Source organism: Cygnus atratus, chromosome 5 (genome assembly GCF_013377495.2).
Source record: "Cygnus atratus isolate AKBS03 ecotype Queensland, Australia chromosome 5, CAtr_DNAZoo_HiC_assembly, whole genome shotgun sequence".
Taxonomy (NCBI): Eukaryota; Metazoa; Chordata; class Aves; order Anseriformes; family Anatidae; genus Cygnus; species Cygnus atratus.
Window position 1 is genome coordinate 16,775,166 of NC_066366.1, and position 27,108 is coordinate 16,802,273.

The window sequence follows — 27,108 nt, forward strand, 5'->3', positions numbered from 1 at the left end:
AAAACAAGATCCCACCAAAGTAAGGTGTTAAGATTTTAAGCTAGGAAATCTCTTGTATCCTAAATAGGAGCCAAGTCTGTGGACCAGTACAGTGCCAACTGGGGATGCAAATAGGTGGTCAGCAGCAGTGTCTGCTCAAAGTATCGGTCAGCTACCTCTGATGTACAAAAGCATTGGGCTTTAGGTCGGCTTGCTTACCCAGGTGTACGCAAATACAATCTTTTTCTTTCATCTATTGCAAATTCTCATTAAGTGAAAGCGTCTCTCGCTGTGAGAAGGGATTGCTGTTTCATCTGCTCCATGAGTGTGTCTGTAAGATATTTATTTCAGAGTTTTAAATGCACGTGGGCCGGGGGTGCCCGAGAAGACGCGATTCGAGCTGCCCGGCAGGGAGCGGAGCGCCTGCCCGAGCCGTGCCGTGAGGCTGTTGCCGGCGGGCGGCGCCCTGGCCCCGCGCAGCCGCTCCGCGGGGAGCCGAGCAGTGCCCGCCGGCAGCGGGCGGTCCCAGGCCGGGGCCCTGCAGACGCCGCCCAACGGCAGCGCTCGGGCCCGGCGCGCCGCCTCCAGCCCCCTCGGGCCGCCACACGGCGCGGGGACCAGCAGCAGGAGCGGGGCGAGCCCGCAGCCGCTGTCCTCGCGTCCCCTCGCCGCCCCGCCCGCCCGGCTCCATTTGCATAGCGGCCGCCCAGCTCGGCTTTGACTGGCGGAGACGCGCTCCGCCGGCGCCGCCGATTGGCGCGTCTCGGCGCAGCTCATTTGCATGCGGCGGGGCGGGGCGCCCGGCGGAGCGGCGGCGGAGAAGTTGAGCCCGAGCCGCCGCGAGTGTCCCGCCGAGCGCCCCGCCGCCGCGGGCAGAAGATGGCCGGGCGCGGCCCCCCCGCGGCATGGAGGTAGCTGCCCGCACCGCTCCCACCCGCCCTGCTGCTCGGCCGCCCGGGGGGCAGGCGGCTCCGGCTCGCTAGGGATCTGCTCCAGCCTCACCTTGTCGCGCTGCCGGCGGTTGGCTCGCCCGCCTTTCCTATGGCTGGGATATACAGCTCTACTCTGAAGACCCTGGAGGATCTGACTCTGGACTCTGGTTATGGGGCAGGGGATTCCTGCAGGTCCCTTAGTCTCTCCTCGTCCAAGTCCAACTCCCAAGCCTTCACCTCTTCTCAGCACCGAGGCAACTGGTGGTACTACTCGGGCTCCATGAACAGTAGGAATAACAGCTGGGATACAGTGAACACGGTTCTGCCGGAGGACCCGGAGGTTGCAGATATCTTTTCTAAGTGTCCTAAGCTGCCGGATCTAGAGGAGTACCCCTGGACCGATGAAGACATCGGAAAAATACTCCGAAAAGCAAAGGGAGATGGAAAGAGCAGGCCCTTTTCTCAGGAAGCTGTCAGGCGGCTCTCCCAGTTACTGAGGCGCGCCCTGATCCGCATCGCCCGGGAAGCTCAGCGCCTCAGTGTGATGCACTCCAAGTGCACCAGGTTCGAGGTGCAGAGTGCCATCAAGCTCATCCAGAGCTGGTCGCTGTCGGAAAGCTGCGTTCTGGCCACGGTCAAGGCTCTCTCCCTCTACAGCATGAGTGCTGGAGATGGACTGAGGAAGGGCAAATCGGCTAGATGTGGCCTCACCCTCTCTGTGGGGAGGTTCTTCAGGTGGATGGTGGACACTAGGATCTCGGTCAGGATTCACGAATACGCAGCCATCTCTTTAACCGCTTGCATGGAAAACCTTGTGGAAGAGATTAAGGCTAGAGTTTTGGCAAGTCAGAGCCCTGATGGAGGAGGGGAGATCTCAGCTGAAATCCTGGAGATGGTTATCAACAATGATGCTGAACTTTGGGGAGTGCTGCAACCCTACGAGCATCTCATCTGTGGGAAAAATGCTAATGGTAAGATCCAGCCCTTATGATTGCTCTTCTTCACACCAGCAAGCTTTGTAGTAAAGTAGCTGGTGTTTATGGATTTGGTTCTTCTGTTTGTTTGTCTGTCTTTTCCCCTGAATTGCGTCTTGGTAGTGGTTTGTGTGTGCATAAAGCAGATGTCTTCACCAGACAGGAATGATACTGCTTTCTTCTTAAGGTGTATCAGTTTCTAAAAGGTGCCGAGGTGATGGGAAACCAAAGCCCTAGCCCTGTTGACTTAACAGATGTCTCCTGACTTTCTACCAGCTGCTGTTTTGAGTGTTTCTTCTATAACTGGCATGTGAACAACTCCGCTGTGCTCAGAAGAAGAAATATGCATTACAAACCACTCTCCAGAAAAACACAGTGATTGTTTTTTAAACAAAATTTACTTGGGCCTCCAACCAGCGCATAATAAGTTATACTGACAATTTTGCAGTTTCCTCTTGAAGATGTTATTCCCATGTACAGCCTGGAGAGGGAAAACAACATTGAGATCTTTTTTTCCTTTGCGGTAGTGAAATTGAGTTTCTGAGCAAAACCTTAAAACTCCATGTTACTTAGACTTCCTTCTAGTTTAGCAGAAACCTGTGTTGTAATTACACTTGTGTAATAAATGAGAGCTTGTGCTTGGCCTGCCAAAGTGAGCATGTAGAATGGTGCCTCAGTAATGAGAATAACATAGTATTAAGATACTTACCTCTGTAATTTGTTTAGAAAGCAGACTTTTTGAGCAGTTAAGCAAATAAGCAGATAGAGGAATGTTGGCCTCTTCCAAAGAGACTGAGGAGCAATTTGAAATGCTGAAGTCTTGCTGTTTCTGTTAAGAAGCTGCACAGTTTATTTTTCATCATCACACTGAGGAGCACCATATCTTTTTTCCTGGAAAATTTAGAGGAATGTGATTTCTGAAAACTACCCTGTGTACCACACAGTTTCATGGCTTTTGCTGGCCTTAGAGCTGGAATCAGGTGTTCCGTGCAGAGTACCTTCCTGGCTTAACTGTGTGCAAAACCAAGTGTCCTCTTCAAAAGATGATCTCACAGTGAGAGACAGGTAAAGGAGCAGGGTTTCTCTAAGCAGGAATGATACCTTCAGTGAATGCTGCTAATGAAACACTTAATCAGACGAGGGTTGACTCCCTTGACTTCTGCTTGCCAGGTGCATTGACTTCCTGCTGTTCCCCCCATCCGGACAATCCCGCAGCAGTTCCCATCACTAGCGGGTAGGTGCAGCGACTCTCCTCAGTGCTGCAGTGTCTCCGCAGTGAGTCAGCCTGGTTCATTGGTTACTGCGTAAGAGGATGGCTGCTTGTAAACCCTCTCTTATGTGCTCTGCCTGCACTCTGTCATGATTGATGCACCCTTGATGATATCACCAAATGTATGTGAAATAAATGCAAAGAGCCTGCGATGGGCTCTTGGTGCTGGTACAAGATGTAACAGCAGAAGTCAAACCCAGAGATCTACTGTTTGAACTACAAACTCTTTGATGCAAGACTATAAAGGAACGCCTTCTGCCAATACACTTGTCATAATCCTTTGTGTACCATTGGACTATTTGTCACCAGGTGCAAAAGTAGGACTCTGTTCCCTCTCTTGTTCCTCATCCATGGAAGCTGGAGTAAAATATTGTGGCTCTATAAAGTGAAGCATGCACTCAAGCTGTTGGCTGTTTAGTGCTTCTGCCACACAGTTTCTGTGTGTAAAATGGAGAGGAAGAGTCAGTCCCTCACAGAGCTGCTGATTTTTTTTTTATTTTTTTATTAAGAGAGATCTTTCTTGGAAAAAGTGCAATGAATGAATGGAAGCTGTTGTTCAATGGAAACACGAGTGACTGTGCAGGGAAATGCTTATAAATATTCAAAACACCAAATGGTCAGTTATGATAACGCTTGTGTGGTGTAATACCAAGCAGTCATTGGCCACAGAAGGGGTTGGCTTCTGTTGCCTCTTTTATTGTTCCTGTCTCTCAGATCAATTCTGTCAATAATTGAATGCATTTTTTAAAGTCTGAAAATCGAATAAAGTGCACATGAAGGTATACTATGATTTCCTGTGACAGTCTGTCACTACTACTTTACCTGACACAAGTCAGTGAATCTTCTAAATGGCTTTCCTTGTGATTGTAAGACCACAATATGGGCTCAAAAAGCTTGAAAAAACTTTATTCTTTCTTCCCATAGGAATTGTAAATTAGTAGTATTCACGTTCTCCACAGTGCTCTCAAATGATTTTGTCCTTCACATTAATTTAAATCTGAGTTAGATCTAGTGGTAAAATAACTGGTTTTGTTCCAGTAAAAGGAACAGTCTTTATTGCTTTACTGTCATCTTTGTTTCTTTTTATAGTAAGAACATTTTAGTGGAGTACTTGTAAATTCTGAACTTGGCGCGTGTTTGTTGGGTTTTGTTTTATAGTACTGAGTTTGATGCTAGAGATAAAAAGCTCTTAGAGGTTAAGTTTCAACTCCGGTCAAGCACTGCAGTCTCTGGATGAAATCCTTGGCAGTGTACTGCGCAGAAGATTGTGTTGGATTATTATAATGGACCTTTCTGGCATTAAGATCTATCAAATACAATTTTCATTATTAGATCAGGGTAGCATGCTTCCTTGGAGTCTAAGAAACAGTAAGTAAATAGATAAATCTTTGTAAATTCCCAAGAGACTGAGATTTAGACCTGGATTCCTTCTGTGATTAATCTCCCATCAAATAAAGTAGTCCAGTCACTATTCTTAACGACTTTGGAGGCTGAAAGCTTAATATTTATTATAACAAACATGTTCTAATTAACACCTGGTGTGTCAAGAGTAAAGCTTAAAACTCTGTAAATGCTTAAGGGGGATTTTATTTTTATTTTTAGATAAATAATCTGTGGTTTGTTTATTTATTTTACTCTTTCTGTGAAGCTGTTCTTTAATCAAATATTTGTAGCGCCTCTGAGGTACTTTCTGCTGTTGATATGAGTTTTGACTTCGTGCCTGAGACTCAATCTCTGCCTTGGAAGGAGGAATGCCATCTGAGCCTGTGGCCATAAGGAGGTCTGCGAGGCTCTCTGGGTATATGGACACCTCCAAGGGCTAAGTCTTTTCAGACAGAGTCTGGGTGACATGTTGCAAAAATAATGCAATGGAAGTTGAAAAGAAAATGAAACATCTTTAAAAGCAACAAAAATGATAAGCAGCTACTGAACAACATAGCAACTGGAATATTAAAAAAAAAAAAAAAAAAGCCATGTAACTTGGAATATATATTTTATTTTCTATTTTAAATTAGGTGGGGATGTATGACATGCCTTGGTAAAGCAAAAGTAGAGAACGCAACCGGTAGTTTCACAGGGATTTTGACATGTTTTAATTTGGAATATCAGAGTTTACTCATTTAAAACGTTTGTTGCGAGATGAGGAGAAATATGAACTTACCTAGGAAATGTGATTCTTCGACTTGATGTTCCTATATTTGACTGATGCACGGTTCATTAGAACCTGAACTGTCAACACTTCAAATGCGTTTTGATATTACTGCCCTATTAACTACAGCACTTAAGTTGTACTGAACTCTCTGGTTATTGCCGAACACTACTGTGACTGCCAATACACCTGCTGTGCTATTTAATGCATCAACACATCCCGATGTTCTGTGGATATAAGTGTTGACAGATGTTGCTTGGGAAAAAAAAAGGGGGGGGGATTTAACTCAATAATGCTGTTTCTTCACATACCTCTTAGCTGAAACACTTGTAAGTCTCTGTGGATAAACTAATCAACAAACTAGGCTGTTGATTGCTCAGCCAATGAGCAGTAGAAACTGAGTCTGAAATAAGCTCTATGTGTGTCTTGAGACATTTTTCTTAGAAAGGGGGCAGAGGGGTGAAAATGTATAACCTTTCCTCACAGGAAGAAAACTGATTTGGACATGTTAGAATTAGTCCAGGGATGAGTCCTCTACTCTCTGTGATACTCAACACCATGGAACAGTCTACCAAGTATCAAGTGTGGGGGTTGACTTTGGGCTTAGTATCTGACTAACATGATTTTCTTTTATATTTCTTACTGCACTAATATATCTTAAAAATTATAGCTGATTTTAACTTTGGGGGTGGGTGGGGGTTATGCCATTCTTAACAATTACTTCTTAGAGTGATCTAACTGGTCTGAAATAACTTTTATTTCAGTGTACTCATGGTACTGTACCAAAATCCAGCACTGAAAAAATAAATAAATCATTGACTCTTCAATAAATGTCCCTTTTGTTATCTGAACTGAACAAAGTGATGTGCTCATAAAGAGCCTCATCAATTTTAATAAGGTATCAGCTTCACAATTACTCAGAAAAACTGCATGTTGGGAAGGTGCATTTTGGGGGTGGAGAGCTGCAAATGCAATCAATAAGCTAAGCTGAGTAGAAATACAAGGTTACTATAGCTGTACCTCAGGTTGTGTGCTAATCGTTTAAAAAATCACCTCTTCTGTGTCATATCAGGGTTCAACAGAAATGCATACATCTTAAGCAGTGGTTTGAAGCTGCTTGGTTATAGCTGTGAATCACACAGCTGTGTCTAATCTCTGCTCTGGCCTCCCCTAATACCTGCTCAGTGTGCTTAGTAGATTGGGGACGGGAACTCATTTGCACCTACTGGCAGGCTAAGCAATTTTCTGTTAACGGTTAACGGTGCACTGGATGAAAGCTTCCAGTGGGCTGGGGACCTTTCCTGCCCGTGCTACCATGAATAAATTAAATGGCTTTGGACTGGGATGCTCTCCTGTAGCCCCCCTGATTGCATGGGGGGTGAGCTCAGGTGCGGGAGGGATAAAAAGCCTTCAATCTCTCCTCTGGTACAGACAGGAAAGCGTCCTTTAGGTTTCTGGCCATCTGGCAGACCTGACAGCACAGTGGCTGAAAATCTAGAAGCCTAGAGAAAAGGTGACAAGTGATAGGATGAGAGGAAACAGTCTCAAGTTATGCTGGGGTGGTTTAGATGGGATATCAGGAAGAATTTCTTCACAGAGAGGATGATCAAGCATTGGAACGGGCTGCCCAGGGAAGTGGTGGAGTCCCCATCCCTGGAGGTATTTAAGAGACATGTGCAGGTGGCACTAAGGGGCATGGTTTAGTGATGGGTCTTGGTAGGTGGGGCTGATGGTTGGACTTGGTGATCTTGAAGGTCTTTTCCAACCTAGCTGGTTCTACGATTCTGAAATGGCTGCTCACTCTTTAGCCTGCATGTAGCACGTCTGATGCGCTGTCCCCACTGTCTCGCTTTTGCTTACTGGGTCTGGCTGAGTGCGCCGCGCTCTGCTCGCCTCGTGCATGTTGCTCACTGGGGTCCCGGGGCAGGAACATGAGAGACCTATGTGCGTGTTTCTGTGCAGATGAGCTGGTTGTAGCTACAATCTTATTTGAATTGCAGTGTCATTCGCCTCTGTACAAATGTACCTCCAGCATACCTTGTGTGCTTCTAATCCTGCGTATTCAAGACCCTGGGTTTGGATCCACAAACCCACAGGGACAAATTCTCTAAGCCTGACTGTTGGTACTTGTATATGCATGCTTTCATCTCCTACAAATGCAAACTACTGGATGCACAATTAAAAATACAAACATCTGCAAATACACATCTTGCTTATGTTGAGGGGGAGATAAAGTAGAGCTAAAATGCCTGTTATTTCTTTCTTTATAGTGGGTTTATATATATGTACGTATTTTTCATTTAGTGAAACAGACAATGTAGTAATGCTGCCTCAAATTAATCCTTCAAATTGCTGATACTACACCATGGCAATAAGATTTGGGTGCTTTCAATTCAGTTGGTTGAAGACCAAGTGTTGAAACTCCCTCAGTGTGTAACTACTACTAGCAAATGCAGATGTTTAGATTTCAAGTGGAATCAGTGTTGGTGCTAGCATATCCCTGTGAAACTGGGTAGCCAGGTCTGTGCAGAAGAAACTTCTGGAGAAAAAAGTCTGTTCCCTGCAGTGTTCAGGCTGAAGTCTGTTGCTGTTTGAGTTGCCGCAAAAGCCAGGAGTTTGAACTGCCTTTGAGACTAAGACTGATTTTTTTTTCCCTTGGTATGTGAAACCTGAAGTTACAACAGGGTTTTGGTTTTTCATTTCAAATGAAAAACCAAATTGCTTTAACTCAAGGTTTAGCAGTGAATGCCTGTGCAATATTTAGTGTGCTCTTGCATTTTTCTGTCTGCAGAAATGAGGAATGAGCTTTGAGTGCTCATTTTCTCAATCGTAAAATATTGTGTAGTTGATCTACATATCTTCTGTTATTGGAATAATTTAATTTAAATTAAATTGTCTTGTCTCCTGTCTAGAAAGTCTCACAGCATAGTCTGCTATGCTTCCTCAGCCATGCCACTAGAATGATGTTTTGTTTTGCTGTTGTTGTTTTATTTTTATTTTATATATACATATATATACACACAATATGATTTCTCATGCAATCTGAAGCCTAAGCTCAGCTAATCCAGAGAGAGCTGATGATTGCCTGTGAACTTCCCTAATTGACTTTCATCATTACAAATTTCTTCCTCTTTCTTGAGGAGATAAGCACTCGCCCAGTATATAGTTGTTATATATATTATTCAGAAATCTTAATCCTACCTAGTTTGGGGTTTTACCAAACTTAATTTCAGTTGTAGCACAGGGAGAGAGTGAGTTTTTAATAAATCGTTTTAATGGTCTTGAGGTGAGCAATCTTTTTACACTGAAAAATGTTGTTTGGGTATTAGTGTTGCTGTAACACTTTTGTGTTCTAATAACTTATTTCTGCTCCTGTGCCTAGTATGATTCAATTAGTCTAGGTGGTTGTCCATTTAGAGCTTCCCGCCTTATCTGTTTCATTTTTCTGTCCCTTTCACTAAACTGGCGTTACCCGTGCAGTGCATGGGTATACAACACTGAAAGGCAGATGTTTAAGCTCATAAAGCCTTGGGTTATACAAAATGCAAAAAGTAAAGTTCTGAAAATACTTGCCTAGCTGCCTACAATAGATTGTGATGTTCACTTATGCAATTACCAGGTTGCAGGGGGGCATGTGCTTAGGACTGAAGGAACTTCAGAAAGAAAGGAAGCTCAGAAGTGCTTGTTTGCACTTGGAAGCTTAAACCCAAGATCTTAATGTTGAACTTTAAGTTCATTGTTAAAAGTAATTCATCTTACTGCAATGTAAGAAAATGGAAAAATAAGGCCAAAGGAAATATTAATGTTCACTGAGTTGCTGTGTTGTCCTTAATATAAAATATAAAATCAACAGGTGCTTATCTTGAGCAATTTGTCTGTTGTGCCAGCAGAACTTAAAAGGGAAAAAGAGGTTTTTAAATACAATGAATCCACTAGCTACACTGTGTCCAGCAAATCCCTCAGCAGCCTTTATTCTCTTGAATGTTTGGAAACAAGGTCAAAGTAGTTCTTTCTTTTGCTTACATTTTAGCTCTCATTTAGTAAATGCTAAGCTTTTCAAGTCAATATATGTGGTTGTTATTTATTTGTAAACATCTTCGCATCGTTACAGGCTCAGGAGTCTCTAGCTTTGCAATCTTACCCTCTGGACATTGAGGGTAAAATACCTCATGTAGTAAGGTCAACTCCACAAGTAGTCCACATAAGAAAATGTTCATTTGCTCTCTCTGAGCCATGAGAACACAGGGTGATAGATGAAATCAAAGCAATCATTTCTGATGCTCCTGTTTTAATGGGATTAACTTCCAAGTTGTTTTGAACATGTAAATATCCAACATGACATTGACATGTAAATATCCAACATGACAGAAAACCAGTACTATGGTGACTTCATAATTTCTTAATTTATAAATTGGGACAAATATTTCAACAGAACTCTGATTCCTTCCCTTAGAGAACAAGAGCTTAAAAAAAAATACTGCTAGACATTGTTTGGAGCATCTCTGTCAATTTAAGGACTAAGTAGTGCATTTGTGAGTGAGGGAAGCCTCTTAAATGAAGTCTTGTTGTTGCTAGTGCAGGCCTTATCAAGAGAAAGCACCAATAGAGAGAGGAAAAGACACACAAATGCTGATAGACAAAGTTAAGGTTTGTTCCTTTCACCCAGACGCATCCAGACTTGCCTTCTGTCTTAGGTCACAAATAAAGCTGGGATTGTGATCTCATTCGAGTGCTCAGGAAGTGTTTGGCTTCAGCGGGTATGGTTTGGTATGCTTGGCAACTGGAGAGAGGAGAGACCAGCACTGGGACAGGCCAGCTATGGGCAGGGCACGGCTGAGGGGTGTCACCATGTAATTAAAGTGTCTGCCTGCATTATACCTGGCTGCAGCCTGCTAGGGTGGTTGTTGCAGCTTCTGTGAGCATGGAATACGTGGGATGGAATTAGTAGTTTGAAAGTAGCTTCTGAGGGAAGGATGTGCTGTAACTGCTATTGTCTTTAGGACTGGAAACTAAGGATCAGTCCTTTAAATACAAGTTAAGTGGAACTGTGAGCTATTAAGTCCTTGTCTATTAAAAGCTGCTTGCTTATATGTTACTTGCAAATGAAAGTCCCTCAGAATTGTAAACTTCCTTCCTCATTTGCTTGAAACCTATTATTTAATTAAGTGATTTCATGAACTATAGTCTGGCTGATGGCTTTTCTGGTGGTCCTCTAGGAGGCACTTGTTTGGGTTGGTCATTGTTACAGTTTTAACATGAAACGTTTCTCTGAAGTGGATGCTCAGCAAAGCCCAGGTTGTGGGCTGTGACCCACAAGAATAATTACATCAGGTCATGTGGATTGTTGTGAATGTATTTAACTTGCCATTGAGTAAACGAATACTGTCTGGTGTTCTGTGTATGCATTTAACCCAGACAACTCATAGATTAGTTGTAAGCCTGAGTGCTTGTCCATCTTGTTCTGGTTGTCCTAATAGTACACCTAAACCATTTCTTAAAACTTGTTTGATGTTCACCGGCTTACTTAACCTGCTTCATGTCTGAATTGAGTGAAACACCAGTTTCTGGAGAATGCAGCAAGATTTTTCGTTCATTTGTATAATGACGTGTCAGGTCGTGGAATGATAGGGACAGTAAAAAGGAAAGCAACTGAATCATCTTGGGTCAGTGTACGTCAGTCAGAGATTTCATGGCAGGTTTTCCTTTCTGCAAACTATGCTTTCTTACCCTGAGACTGTGTAGCTCAACTTCTTTGCACATCTTACGCACAAGTAACAAATCAGCTATTTGCCAGGCTTTCTGAGGGGGGGGGGGGGGGGTCGTGAAAGTGAAATTGATGGCTAAGCCCTGTTGGTGGTGATGGTTTGTTTGTTTGTTTTAGGGGGCAGCTAGAGATGTTTTGAAGGGATACTTTTTGTAACATTGTAGTGTCACAGCCTATCAGGAGACTGCATTTGTCTCTCCTGTCCAAAAAAATGAAAATTCTTGACATAAGCAAATTTTCCCCGTTTTTTCCATGGTTTTGCTTAAGTCATTGCTGTAGGTCTCCTGTAGTGCTACCAAAATGCTTGAGATGATTAAGAGTGTCTGTGATATAATAATGGGCTAGAAAGTAAGGACTGGAGCCAACTAAACCTTTTAGACCAGCTTTTCATTTCATGCATGTAGACTTGTAACAACTGGTGAGTTTGCTAGGGGGTTATGTAAGATCAAAGTAAATGTTGTTTATGATATTTCAGGGATGAGAGGGAAGGAACACTATGGAAGACATAATCTGCTTGTCCCTTTCTTCAGTGTTTATAATACTGCAGCCCATGTTGGATACTTGTGTTACTTTCATTTCTAGCCCAATCTGCAGACTGTTGACTGGGACCTGAAAAATAAAGAAGAAAATATGACCGTGTGTTTATGCTGGAACTTTTTCTACATTAAAAAACTAAACAGAGACCTAATTATTATTTTCTTGGCCCTCTATAAGTTCTTTTTTTTTGGTGTGTGGCTTTTTCTTTTTTTTTCTGTTCAAGTCCAAGATGACAGTGAATAGATTTTCTTCTAATATTTACATTTTATTGTTGTTGAATAAAGCACATTACTCTTTCAGCTGACAGCCAAGAACTGAATATTGTGAAACTGCTAAAGCAGGGAAGGTGGCCAGTTTTGTCTCTTATTCTTTCTTCAAACTATTTTGCTTTTTGTTGTTGTTCTAATAGAATTTATTATAAATTGATTTCTTGTTTGTTTTAGTTAGATGACTATCCAATATGCCATGCAGTTCAGACTGATGTCAAAACTAGTAGATTAAAGCAAAATAACAGTTTTCTAGTTGCTTTTGAACAGGTCACTCATCTTTAGCCTTGATTCCACTTGCATGATCTGCTGACAGTCCTGCAGCATTTATTGACCTCTCTCTTCCACTTGAAATAGTGCCTGTCTCAGCCATCCCTGCTGGGCGAGGAGGTGGTGTTGGGAAGTGGCACGCTTCTGAGGCTTGTGAGGAGGTGTGGTGTTTCTGCCTATGTATGCACGCAGGCGGGCAGGCAGAGAGCACCTGCCTGTGTGCCATTACATTGGAGTGCTGTCTTCAGAGGTGTCTTTTTGTTACACGTGAGCCTGACTTTCACTGAAATCAATTTGGAACTCCTTAATGCTTTCTCAAAATGTTATTCCAGTCTAAGTAACTTGCTCTTGATACTATGCGGAAGCCTGTATGGTGTATTGCTGCCATAGTTACTCCAGATTTCGGAAAATTGTGTGAGTAATACATGTGTTACCACATGCAATACCCCAGGTCTAAGCAAAACATTAAGGATGTGTGTTTATGTTGTAATAATATAAGAGATGCTATGTAACAAAATGTATTTCCTTTTTGGGGGTGGATATAATGTCTGGTTAATTGCGTACAAAATTTTGGCTTTTTAGTTTTGAATGTTATCTTTCCCCTTTTTTCTTTTCCACACACACACCATTTTTGTGCTCAGCTTAGACTAAACAAAGCTGTCAGCATAAGGATCATAAAAATCTCTCCAGAGTTGAACAGATACAGTTTTGCTCTGCTCTTAGTATGCATTCTAATACTTTTATGTTTTTATTTCAAATTGATAAGGTGGCTTTGGATACTTTCACTAAAGTGATTGTTCAGTTTAGCGTGGGGGGAAGAAGATGGAAAGCTATAATAGTAAGCAACTGACACATTTTTATTAGTTGTTTTTAATAAACCATTTCCTTCTACTGTCAGTATATGAAGACATCTAAAGCTCGTCTATGTGTTTATGGATTTTATTTTTTCAAGAAGTGTTATGCAAAGTTCTCTTATACTCTGACAGTACACGTGGAAACTTTGGCTTTAGTGAGTATTGCTTTATCAGTTTTGTCTGAACTGATATGATACTTGAGAGTGGTGAAAGTAAGATCAGCAAGTAGGAAAATTGTCAGAATTGCTCACGAAGAACTGCTACTGAAAGCAAGCTCAGCATCTCTATGAGAAATGCTGCTTACCTTCAAGTTTAATCTTGCAGGAGGGAAAGGAATTGTTTTGGTTAGCTTTAATGAGTCTTTGATCAGTATCTAGAATAGCAAACACTACTCATTTTCCCCCACTATTATTGGGGTTTTTCTTCTCTTGAGGCAGTAGCAGTACATCTGCAATAAGGAAAAAAAAGTTTAAAATGTGTTATTCATCAAGAAGTTTCATGCTTCTTTTGACTTCAGTAGTGAATACTCAATACGTGATAAATCAAATTCGTGTTACTCGTGATAATGAATTGAGATGTTAAGAAAAAAATGAGCTAGATTTCTCTTAAAGCCCCATAAATTCACATTTGATTGATAATTTAGGTTTATCTATTTGATCTTGCTATGACTTCCACTGTGTAGAAAATGCAGGGAATTTCCAGTCTGAGCATTTGGCACAGACATAGTTACCTTGTTCATTGCACAACTGACTCAAAAACAGGACTCCAAACATACTCTCCTAAATCTCTTGTCAGTGTGCATAGTCACACTTTTGGCTATAACCATGTTATGACAAAGTGAGCTGTTTGTTTCCTGGGCTGTAAGTGCATGAGTAGAAGGAAAAAGGAAGGACGATTGATTTGGTTGCTGTTCTGTGTTTGCTCAGTGCAGTTACTGTGGGGGATGTTGGGAAGCTGAAAATGTTGTGTTCCTCTGAGCTTCCACAGGTCAGCTGAGAGAACGTAATGTGGACGTGAAGGGTGTCGAGCTCGGCAGTGCTGAGCACTGTGCTGCATGGTGGAAGTTCTGGAGCATCTACTCTTTATTCTTCTTTACAAGTTGTGTTTATCTCTCTGTCTTTTTGAAAAAATAAATCCAACTTCTACTGAGGAAAAACATACATTTGGAAAGATGCTGAGGACCTTGCATTTTCTCCCAGAAGGCAGTTTTGTGAATGACTTGCTTCTGAATAATGGTTCTACCTATTGTGGCGTAAGTAGAAGAAGAGAAAAGCAAGATGTCAAGGAAATGGGTAAGAGGCTTGATGGAAGGATGCAGTGTAAAGGCTGAATCACAGTACTGTGTTTGTTTACCAGTGCTGTGAAACCAGATACTTTCATTATGGAATGTGGAAGTGGCCCAGTGATTTTAGTCTGTGATTTATTACAATAGTTAAGGTATGATTTTGTGCATCACAAAAGAGTGGATTGTTTCCTAGGTGTGTTTGTCTGGGATCTTCCGCTGAAATCACTTGGATTCAGGCCACGTGTCTGTCTGAGGTAGCTTTGTTTTAGTGAAAATTGCAGGGCTTTACACCTCAAAGTGAGAGCAGCTTTGATGGTCGTCATGGGTAATACTTCGTTCCATGCCGGGGGCCAGTGGGATTTAAAGCATCTGTATGCTGAAGTAGTTCTGTGGATGCACCAGTGAGCAGGTGACTGCAGTGGTGTGTGCTTGTTTAATACTACGCCTTGAAAAGCATGTGTGGTTTTCCATGCCCCCCTGCAACCCATTCTGTCAGGGCAAGGCAATGCCTGATGCAGTCTTTTATGAAAGCCACTCACGGAAGATTCATGTTAACGCTGGATTTCCTGATGGAAAGCAACTCTGGAGTTGTTTCTGGCACCTTTTCCCTGTGCATATAATCTTGGCTCTCATAGTTCTGTTGCCGACGTGGAATTGCGGTTCTCGTCATAGGTTATTCTGCGGGATGGTGTGTGTGATGCACATCAGTAGATCTGGGGAGGGGACTACTATTCTTTGGTTTTAAACAGTCCCAGTGACCTGTCACCTGCTGGAATGGAGTCATAAAACCAAGGATTTTATTATTCCTTGACAGCAGTTCAGAATATCATTCTCCTTTTATAGTATGATGATGTATACATAAGGCTGTGTGATTGTGGCATTTTTTGTTTGTTTTTCTTTTTTTTATGCGTACTGCAAGAGACCAGAACTTCCCTAAAGCAAGCAGAATTTATAAATCAAAATAAATATAATTTATTAGCCGGAAGGTAACCCTTCCCTATAGCCAAGACTTAGATAACACATATGTTATGGAAGAAGATACTAAATTGGCACAGGGCGTTTGGCCTACCACCATCTGCAAAGCCTGTACTCCAATTTTCTGCTGTTGCCATGGGCTGCAGACTCAGACAGGAAATCATGGTAGGATGGGAAAGGGTCCAAAATATACACAGCCAGTATAAGGTTTGTAGTTAAGAGAGTCAGAGAACAGGCTATCTGTTCTACTGAACAGGCAGTGCAAAGTAAAACTGGCTTGTGTGTGTGCGCGCGTGCGTACTTCAAATGTCTTTTTATGTTTTATATGCTTATTTTTGAAAGCTTGAATTTTTTCCATGTAAAGTAATGTGTATAATTTCAAATGATCCATTTATATGAGAGGCCTGATTCAAGCTGCACTTAATTGGCCACATTGGCCTGAAAGTGTAAAGCAGTGGAGAATCAGGCCCCCAACGTATGTGAAGTAACCACACAGAGTTTTGTCTCTGCACATCAGACAAAAGAGCAGCCCCCCACATGTGGTTTGTGAAGAGACGGGGGCACAGGAGGTGTTAGGTTAGCAGAGCTGAATCACTCTTTAATGCTGTCTGTCTCACTACTGACTCCCCAAGCAGCCCAGGTTTCCTCATCTAGTGGTTATACAAATCTAGTCCTCCGCCTTGATGCTGTGAGCTGCTGCAGTGTGCAGCAAAAAGCTTTTACATGAGTGCTGCCAGAGACTGCCTGCATGGAGCTGTGGTCAGGCCTTTGGCCACACCAAGTGTGGAGCACATGATGGAGGAAGCTCGGAGCCCTCCTGGCCAGGAAGCACAGGACAACATAGATGAGGAGTAGCACAGAGCATCGCTGTATCTCCGAAGTATCCAGGGTCTTAGTTAAGTATTGTTCTTATGTGAATCTCATTTTTTTAAAAACTTTTTAGCCATGTAGCAGCATTTCAAATACATAGCAAATCTCATTTCTCCTGATCAGTTTGTCATGCTGCATGCTTAGCATGAACAACTGTATGAGGCAAGATTCAGTGGACGATGTTGGTTTTATTTATATTATCAGATAGTTCTTCTGTATGTGCAGTACATGTGGAGGGAAGAGAAAGAAAACTCCTTAACGTCCTAAAAGTACAGCAGTCTTCAATGTAAGATATTTGGGAACATACGGCCAGTTTTCCAAAAATTACCAGTCGTAATCATACCTTTTTATCTTGTTAGATAAAAGTGGAACCAAAGGAGATAGTGGATGATGCTTATGTTCAACAGTTGTAGTTGTAGAAGTAGTCAAACAAGACTCTCCTGTGTGAGTAGTTTCTAATACATGATACTGACGTGATTTTATTAATCTTGCTTCATAAATTCTTCAGTACTCTTGTCTATCATTACAGACTGCGTTTGAACAAAAGCTTTCTAGTACCTAAGGTGACATTGTAAGGTCACATTTCATGATGGTGTACTTGAGAAGCAGTTTAGCGTGAATTTGAGGCTGTGGACCTCACATTTCAATTCGTAAAAAAAAAAAAAAAAAAGAGGTTGGATTAAAGCTCCCTACATAGCTTCAGATGGAAATATATACGAGTGTTTCGTGCTGGAGTCTGGGTAATACACACTTCAGTATATTTTCACAAAGTGGACACTAGGTCAGGAAAATGTTTTGGCTGCTAAGTTCTCCTGTGTCTCAGGCCTGCCTTGGAGAAATGCTGTTTTGAAGAGAAGGGGAGGATGTTATAATAATATACAATGTGACCATTTTAGAGCTTGTTTAATGTTTCTGGTACAATTCTGACAATGTTGGGGTCTGAGTAGTCACTTGGTATTATTCTGAAACATTTCTTCTACGTTATAAATCGCTAAAGGAGAAGAAAAGAGCTTTTCATCTGAAACTACTTTTTTTAATGGCAATTTCATATTCTTGGAAAAAAGAACACAGGAAAATCAGTTAGTAGGAGAATAGTGTGTAATGTCTGCCAATAAAACAAGGATGTTACAGCCTCTATGTGAAACTTGATTATGAGTAAAGATTTGAAGTAGTTGCCAGATGAAGGTAAGAGTAGACGCTTCAAAGGAAAACAACGTTTAATCCACTTTTCATCATTTAGTATTCAGAGGTGTTGATGAATTCTTTGTGTACAGCTTTCTGCACAAAAAGTGGATATTGAAATTTTATTACTGGTGTTTTGAAAAGATTGGTCAACATGAATTTATCTAGAGTCCAAACAGATCATGAAAGGAGATACAGAGCCTCATTTGCAAAAGCAAGTTTATTACGTTGTTTATTCTACAGAGTCTTCCAAATTTGTCTGAGTTGTTATATTCCGTGAGTGACATGACATTTCTCTTTAGCAGGCTGTATGTCTCTGACCTCTGGCATGAATCTAGCCTAATTCCACTATTGCCTTCTTACAACCCTGAACAGTCGGTGTCACAGTTACTCTTAATTCTGTGTGACCACTTCGTTGGCATTTACTGTAGAGGAAAAAGAGAGTTCTGGAACACAGCCCTGATGGTCTGCTATTTCAGATAGCTACAGCTGTAGTTTAAATTTTGGCCTGCTAAAATAAAGCAGGATTGATGATAATAGCTGAGTTTGGCTGAATTGAATCCCAAGTAAGGCATCTGGATAGATCATAGAGTCAGAATTATGAATGCATTTTCTTTGAACTGTAGGTTGAAACAGGGAGTACTGGGGTGACTTGCTTTGGACAACAAACAGTTTTCTTATATGTGATTGAGACATTAAACACAATAACCTACAGGTAAATTAACTGTACTGTTTGCAACGGTTCTGATACGCCTAAAGATTAGTGTACAACTCTTCAACTTAAGCTGCCTTGACAGATGATGGGAGAGATTCACTTCTCCATCAGTTTTTAATTTAATCTTTGTAGAGAAAATGTTCCTTAACTAAAAAATAACAATAACACTGAGTGTCATGCTAGTAGCACATTCTGGATTGACAGAATAGGATCTTAGCAAACTTTTTTTGTGGTAAAAACCTGAACTAAATCATCTTCTCACAGAGCCATCTGTGTTTTTAATTCTGACTGAAGGGAACTATGTGAGAGGCTGGTTCATTCTCCAGGCTCTTTCCAACCATAGCTCTTCTTTGGCTGTAAGAACCAATTTCTGCTTGCCTTAGTTGTGTATGTAGTCCCCTTTCAGCTGCATGGAAGATCGAAACTATGAGCAGGAGCAAGGTGAGGTCTGCATGGTAGTATCAGACGTTGCTGGATGCAGTGGTGATGTATCTGTCAAGAATCAGACTAGACCTACCAATTAATCTCATTTAGAAATTAAATAACCTAGGAAGTGTATAACCCTGGGGAAGGGATCAATGAATAAGGCAGTTTGTTTCATGACCCTGTATCTTCCTCTAGCTGATGCCTTTTTTTTTTTTTTTTTTTTTTGGTGTAATATAATCTGGAAATGATTTGCTGGCTTTTTTTTTTTTTTTTTTAAATAAAATCTGACTGGAGACAATTTTCAAATTGCAAACTGTCTCAGCCAAGCCATCTGCCTGAGTCTTCAGCAGTGCATTGTATTTCTGAAAAGCGTTCTAGCGAAGCCTCGTAATTCTAAAAAGTTTGAACTGATTCTACATTAAAAGAGGTGATCCAAAAGGCTGATGATGATTTACATGTGAACACTGCCAAGCATTTCTCTGATGAGAGTACATAACAAAGAAGTGCTCGAGTGATTGAGTAAGGCTGATTTGAACAATCTGTTGTGGATTATACATCTCTCTGATATTCCACAATTGTGAGAAGCTACTGTCACTTGTATTTTCAGTCTGTGTTTTGCTTAGAGGGGCAAAATCTTTTGTTGTCAAGTCACTCAGGCCAGTGCGGGGGGGGGGGGGGGTGGGGGGGGGGCATACAATTCTTATTGCTCAAAAATATTCATGAAGCTTTCATGGCCTAGATTTGTCTGACTTAGTCACCTACAGTAATTGTTACAAGAAAATTGTGAAGTTGTATTTGATGTTTGTCTTAATTGGGGATTGCAGGACAAATTCCATTTCGAATTTTGGGTAAGAGTGTGTATGTGAATTAATAATCAGTTGCTTTCCTAACCCGGCTATTTTCATACCTGTTTGTAAGGAAATGACTCAGTGAACATCTGTAAAAATGTACAGTATTTGTTGTATAGGTCTGGTTCATCTGAGGACACTTTTCTCTTGTTCAGGGACAACAGGTTACTTTTCTGCGCTTGTTAAGTGATGAACAGCATGAGCCTTAAAGGACTCGTGTGGGAGTGATTTCTTTTACTTCTTGTGATTTGCTGTCGAAGAGAAATGAAGCAGTTTATATAAAGCAGCTGCTTGCTTTGGAACAAAATCAGCATAACACATTAAGGAACCCATTAATCACTTAGTTTGACCTTAATTCATTATTTAAAATACTTTTTGCATCTATTGTTTGGTTGAGAATGCCAAAGATGCTAAGAAATATATTATGTATTCAGATCTGCAGGTTAAGAGCATCAAATTAAGTTGTAATAGGGAGCAAAACCAAAGTGAATTCCTGTTGAAGTATTAGTTCTCCCTTTACTCATTTTTAGGACTAAAAGAAGGCTGTGTAAATACCTGCACAAATAGAGCTGCTGTGAATTCTCATCTTGTCCTGTAGTTGTCATGTATAAATTTTTGTCCAGGGATAGCGGCTTCTCTTCGTTCAGTCTCTGCCAACACAAAAGCTCTCTCTTTCCAGCAAGTTTTTCGGGGGGGGGGGGGGGGGGAAGAAATAAACCAACATCTACCTCCCCCCTCTCCTCAAAAATCCCACCTTTCTATTTACAAGAGAATTTGCTCTGTATTCCGAAGTTTCGTGGGGCCAAATGCTAGATGATCAACTATTAAAGCTGATTAGGTTTGAGAGGGAGGAAGGGGTCAGTAGACAATTTTTGAGAAGATTGATTTGTTCAGAGACCTGCTCTGTGATTACACAGGAGCATAACACAATCTGCTATTCCTGGAAACCAAAACGTAGTCAGAAGCACAGGATCAAGCTTTCATTCAGCTTTTAAGAAAGGTATTCAACCATCATTTTCATTTTATTGGGAGGGTACAGTCAGGTTTGTGGTGTTCCTTAATACACAGTAGTTCATAAAACTGGCAGCCTTAATTGGATGTAACAGTTAGTAGAAGCATATGGGGTGAACCAGAATGAGATCTCTTGGGTCTGAATTGCCTCTTCTCTTAAAATACGCATGGCTTGTCACAGTTAGTAGCTGAAGTCAAGAGCAATGTAGTAATAATTTTGTTTGAATAATGGCATTCATGTAGCCCTGCTAATGAGCTGTAGTTTGCTGTCTATGCTACAGATTGTGGACTGGACTCGGAGTTTGTTTTACATCTAGAATGACTTCTGTCTGCCATAGAGCTCGTCTCAATTTACAGTGATGTAGTAGATCAGAATCTGACCTTGTAGCACGGCTTTCCCACAACTGTTGTGCAGCAATATCACAGCTGTTCGCAGACCTCTTCCAATTGGCTGCTTTGGGAGACATTATTCTTTGGCCTCAACTTCCTAATCAGCCACTCTTTGGTAACAACATTCAGACAGAGCAGGCTGTGATGTTGAAGGCATTAAGCGTTGCTTCTGCTCAAAATGTTCAGGCCTTTAATGAATAGTAGGTTTATTTTTATGGGCAGTGAATTATGAACTTCCTCCCCATCTTTTTCTCAGCTTATAACAAGTTAAGACAAAAGCGGCACTTAAGAAAGGAATGAAGTGTTTCATACCAATATATTTTGTGTTTTTTTTGTGTGTGTGTGTGTCTTGGATACATGCTCCGTCGCATCCAGCATACCCACTGACATCGGGGAAGTTGCACGGGCAAGCAGTTCTCAGCAAAAAAAAAAAAAATCTTAAGTACCTTTGCTTCATTCATCGTGAAAGTACTGCGAGCCTCTGAATTAGACCCAGGAAGGGGCAGAAGGAGGAGGAATATAAATGAATATATTGGAGCTGGTGATTGTGACTGCTCTGCATAACTACTTGGTCACATTAGAATCACTGAAATGCTGGTTAGAAGGAACTCCTGGAGGTCATCTTGTCCAACTCCCCACCCCGAGCTGGACTCCTGCCAGAAGTAGATTGAGAAATCAATGGCTTTGCCTTGTTGAACCTTGAAAGTGTCCTTACGGTAGATTCCACAGCCTCCCTGAGCAACCTGCTCACTCTTTAACAAAGAATTTTCTCCTAACGTCCGTCCTGAGCCTCCCAAGCCACAGACTGTGACCGGTGCCCTTGGGTGCACCGTTTGATACTCCTGAGAATTTGATTCCATAATTCTTATAGTTACTCTTCCGGTAGTTGTAGGCTGCCTTTAAGTTGCCTCTTAGTGTCATCATAGCCAGCATATACGAGCCCAGCTCCATCAACTTCCTCTTGCAAGCTTCTTTCTCTAGGTCCCTGACTGTCTTCAGGGAGAGATCCTCTGCTGGTCTCTGTGCAGTTTATCTGCATCCTTCTTGAGGCTGGGAGCCTAAACCAGTCACTTACAGAATGCCTTACATCATGTGTTAGTGCCACATCACCATAGATAATTTGGTATGCTGTTGTTTGTACCAGAGAAACACCCAGAAACCCTGACTTCAGAGCATGCTTGCCCTGACTTGGATGCCAGCCCTTTATTAGGCATCGTCTTCGGGCCGGAGAGCTTCCAGTGCAGCCAGACAGAAAGAAGCGTGGGAGGATTGGGGTGTCGTGGGATGTCCCTATGGCAAAGCGAGAGTGAGCCCTGGCTGCTCGGGTCTGGCTTACTGCTCCCAGCCACTGCTGGGGCTGGGGAGTGACGTGTGCAGTGCTGCTGAACTCCTTGGCTTGATGGACCGCAGTGGGCTAGTCTGCAACTTTATGCGTAGTGTACGGCAAAAAAGGCAGAACTTTCGGTCCGCCGGAGCACAATACTGAGACATCGCTTGCTCTAGGGAGTCTCCAAGGAGAAATGAAATCATCACTAGAGCATGAGCTTACTGCTACTGTGAGCAGTGTTTGAGTTTCCTTATAGCCATTCACCCAGTTAAAACTATTTCTCATATTTTAAAGTTAAAAAAATAAAAAAGAGCTGAAGTCTCCTGAGTCACAGTCAAATGCTACTACACACTTCTTGCAGACTCCTTTAACTCTCTCAGCTGAGTTCAGCTGTAGTGTCAATATTATTTCAGTGTGTGAAAACACCAGTGTTTTCACTGTCCAGACACCTCTGCAAAATCAAGACTTTGAAGTCTGGCCATGAGGTCTCCTTCTGCCTGAGATCTAGTCTTGTGTTTTGGTGGTGGTGACTCCTTCCCCACCCCAACCAGTGTTGAAGGCACAAGCTGCCTTATCATTTTAAACTTAGGAGATGGGAAAGTGTGATCTGTTGGTTACGGCAGACTGCAGACTTAAATATGTCATCGTTCTTTCTCACTGACTGACCTTTTTAAAGTTGCCATCACTTACGTGAGCCGTGCTTGTATGAAAACATATATAAGAATCACTGTATTCTATGCAAGTGAAGTACTGAGAAGCAAATAACTTATTTTCACTACCTACTGCTTTATGATGTGGAACATTCATGAACCAGAGACCTGTTCAATATTTCTTGTGAAAATGGGGCTTTAAACACTAGCTGCCCCTTCCTCCTTACACCACTTGCCCAGGAAAACAGGCACTGGCTCATGTCATAACCTTACATAACCCTGAAAAAGAGAATGTCACCCACAAAAATGAAATTATTATTCATATATAGATTGAAGGGAGTTTTGCACCAATTAAAATAGCAATGCCACTGTGATTGTGCAAGTTTCAGTGTACCCATGCCTCTCTTTTTCCATCTTTTCAGTTTTGTTTTTGGATTATGAACTTTCGGAGAGAGAATGAGGTGGAGACCAGGACACTGAAAGTTACTCTGTATTAAGTTTGTTTTGTTCCCATGTACCCTGTGCTCTTCAATAATTAGTAAAAATAACTGATCAGACTTGTCACTTTCTCTTCCTTGAAAATGTTGAGGATTTCCTGAAACACGTTATTAAAAGAGGTTGAATGGCATTAGCCAGCAGTATTGGTTCTGGGTTTGGGTCCCCTCTGAGGCTGGCAGTATGGGATGGGAAAAAAGAATAAAGACACCTTTTCCACATGCTTACAAACTTAGAAATGTCAGCAGAGATAATTCTGACTAATAGGCTTTATTTGCCAAAGAGCTACAGACTGCAAACATGGGTATACCTGAGAAAATGGCGCGCTCTTGTCTCGAGTGGTGCAACTAAATTGAGTTTGCTAGTAGCAAGAGGAAACTTGCTCCCTACTTACAAATTCATGTCCGTCTTTCTCTAATTGAAGTAAAGCCTCTGTAAAACTGCTACCCAGAAATGACCTCACTAAGGTTGTTTGCTCAAGCTCTTGGCAATTCGTTTTGAATACTGAATGCAGTAGCCAGAGAGCAGCAAAAAACCCTATAAGCTAGAGAATAAATGAGGTGGTGTTGTCCATTATACCAAAATGTTGTCTAGCTTTTCTCTGCTTTTGATTCAATAAATTATTAAAATAGTATTTTAATGTTGCATTTATTAGTTTCACCCTGCCATGTGGAGTCCGAAGAAATGGCTCCGCGTAGAATATTAAAATGCTAAGAGGTTAACTCTGTTTCAGTATTTCATGTTAACCCGAGTAACCGTAGTGGGCTACTTAAGTACAGACATTAGGGAAGAAATCCTGCACTATTCTAAGTCTGCTGCCAGAGAGTCTTTGAATTTAGGTAATTTCATGAATGCAGAGGTAGACTTTATTTTTCCTTCATCAGCTAAAATAACAATGAAGCTGAACTTGGTGTATTTATTTAATGAAACACAGGATCCTTGCCCTGATGGTTTTAATCAGTTCCCTTGCTATGTGGTAATTAGGGGGTTCTCTCACATGGTTCTGTTTTTACTTAACTCTCAGAATTTGTAGCCAGTTTAAGTTCCCAGAGATGCTTGCAACTAATGTTGCCTCATTTACATGCAGATTATCCAGAGGGGACTCTTAAATACACACTCACATAACAGAAATGCAGACTTTTTCAGCACTTTCTTATTCAGAGAACAGTGTTCTTGAGTAAAATGCTATCTTTTGTGAGCAGCTAATTCATTCCACTCTGTGGATGTGACCAGCTCTTTCATTTCTTGCACACAAGGATTCAGAAGCTGAAGAGGGCTGAGAGCCAGGATTGGCTGTTCTTTGGTGTCCCACTGGATACAGCTTTGCTAATTTAAAAGTACATACCTAAAATCGGATTCAGACTGTAAATTGGCTATGGAGAGGTTTATTTGTAAGACAGGTCAAGAAATGGGCAGTTGCTTTCTCTGGCTACAAAGAGCACATCAGTGGGGACGAGGTTACAGCAGGCTTGTCATCTTTATGTTTAGTAGGTAACTCTCTGAAAGTGACCTGAGAAATGTTCGTACGTGGGTACGGCTGCGTGCCACTTGTTCCTGGTGCTTAGGGAATCACTGGAGACCTGAGGAAGCAGAACAAATACATAGCGTTTAAAGCTCTCTAAAACAGTTTCCCTGCGTAATATGTGATGTTAAAATACTAGGTGGTAGTTTGGTCTGATATAAAAGTTTTATTGGTATAAGTTTAGGCTCGCCACATTACTCAGGAAGCCACTACTGAGTTTTCAAGTCTTCCAAAATGTGCGCTAGTAAAAACCTTTTATAAAGCAACACAGCATCTCACAGGCTCCATGTATGACTAGTCATCTGTGTCCTGGGATTTAGCTAGTGGAATGTTTGTGATTTGAGAGTCTCAGTTGCTGATTTATACAGGTATACTGCTTGTAAAACCAGACAGGAGGAAGAAGCTTGTCCCAGACTTAAGCAAAGGAATTGCAGAGAAACTGCCTTTATATTATGCTGAAACCTACTAATTAAACCTTTCTCATTGCAGAACTGAGGTTTGCTGCTAATTCTTATCCCTTCACCAACATTAAGAGGGAACTTGTCAGGGTTTATCCAGCACATCGTGCTCTTAGAACTGCTGTGAAACCAGAAACACATCACATTATGGGTTTCTGGTGCCTCTTACTTTTCTTTGAATGGAAAAACCAAAATGCCTTCCCCAAAACATGACCACTGAAGTGATGAAACTGAGATAGGGTAGGGCTTGAGTGTAACCATAAGAGCTTTTGGATTATGAAGAAAAAAAAATATATTTTATTGTGCCCTGTGTACATCTCAGAGTAAATTATCTGAGAGATTTAAACATTTTTGGTGTAAACAAACACAAGTCAGTATCCAGAGTGAACTGGGGTCAGGAGAGGACATGGCTAGCCTGGGCAACTGGCACATGAGCTTTGATTCCTAAATGTGAGCTTACTCCTAAACAGCTTTAAAAGTCTCTGAAACCATAATTGTGGCTAGAATTTTTTTTATTTTTATTTTTTGTTCTTCTTTAGGAATGCTGCTAAATGCGCAAATGCTGTCATTATAGAAATACAGTGTTAGGATGAAGGTGTGTTGTGTTCTGATTGTAGTGGTATCTCTTCTTATTTGTCTGAGAAGCTGTTTAGATTCCTACTTAACTAGGTCTCTTTCCAGGCTTGTTCCCCCACTTCTTTGATCTTGCTTGGCACTTTTTGCTTTTATTCTGTTGTCATTTTTTCTCTGTAGCTCAACTGTTCTAAAGCATAACAGCTTACAAATTTGGATACTTAAATTAGCTGCGACTTTAAAACTGAGGGGTTTCATCTTTACAGTTTTACCATAAATAACAAAATTTAAGAAATAAAAATGTGCTTTAAACAGATTTAATGGGAAAGCATATTACAATGCATTGCAAGAAACCTGTTTAACTGGTACCAATAACAGTCTACTAACAGCAGCTTAACTCTAAGCCTGCGCTTACTCTAGACACAAAACCATCACGTACACTTATAACAGATTCAGCTTTCTTTTGTGAATAAAATATGGATACATAAGTTCTTTTAAAAATGCATTTTGCTTCTAAATGCTGTAGGAGAGCTGCTGTGTGAATAGAGACTGTAGGTTGGAAGCCCATAAGGAGTTAGAGATTACAAAAAACAAACAAAAAAAAACAAAACCACAAAAATCAGAATTCTTCTCTGCCTTCATGCCTCTCACCAAAAGAAGGGAAGGATGAGTGAGAATGAGAATTATTACCATCATACAGTAGGCAAGCACCCACTGAAAGGACTTGCTGTTCCAGTGCAGCGCTCTACCTGTGGTATGCTGTACTCTCTGTAGTGAGTTCTGTACTAGCATCCCATGAAGAGTACAGAACTGAGAAAGAAGACATGGGGCGTTTCTTGCCTTCCACACAAAGGATCAGGTATTATTCCCACTTTTATGTTGTCTGAAGGGCCTGTGGGTAATCTTTGGACGCAGTCAAAATATTGGCAGATCTCTCCAGGTTTGGCCACATTGTTCGCATGCTAATGTAATGGTACATGGAAAGCTGTGTGCAGCAATAAATGTTAACAAGCTATAGGCAAGTCTTGAAAATGTGGGACCTGTACTCACTGATAGGACTGTCCTGTCAGAAGAAGGAAAAAGAAAGCAGATCCCTTTGAGAGGCTGATAGAAGCTCACTAAAAGAGAAAGGGAAGTGAAAATAAGAACACTAAATGGCATAGCTTTGCTTGTTGTCAGTTTTTTCTAATGAGTGTTGCTGCTCATAGTAGAACATCATACCTGTTGTATTGATGTGACACATAAAATTTCCAAGGCCATCTTTTGAGTCAGTGTTAGAGTTGGGATTGAATTCTAGGTGTCCTGACTGTTTTAAAAGCTTTGAGCTTTTGTGCTCCTGCTGTGTCCTTTGCTGCCCAGCTGTAATTTTAGAGCTTGTGATTGCAG

At 41.4% G+C, this 27,108-nt stretch overlaps 1 protein-coding gene across 1 annotated transcript in view; it reads left to right on the forward strand.

Annotated features, from left to right (window-relative positions):
* Nucleotides 1-754: 754 nt before the first annotated feature.
* The window catches only part of ABTB2 (ankyrin repeat and BTB domain containing 2), a 141,498-nt gene continuing 115,144 nt past the window's right edge, over nucleotides 755-27,108 (forward strand). The window contains exon 1 of the mRNA XM_035552048.2: nucleotides 755-1,882. Coding sequence (XP_035407941.1) covers nucleotides 1,021-1,882 — 862 coding nt within the window. The 5' untranslated portion in view covers nucleotides 755-1,020. The remainder of the gene's footprint in view (nucleotides 1,883-27,108) is intronic.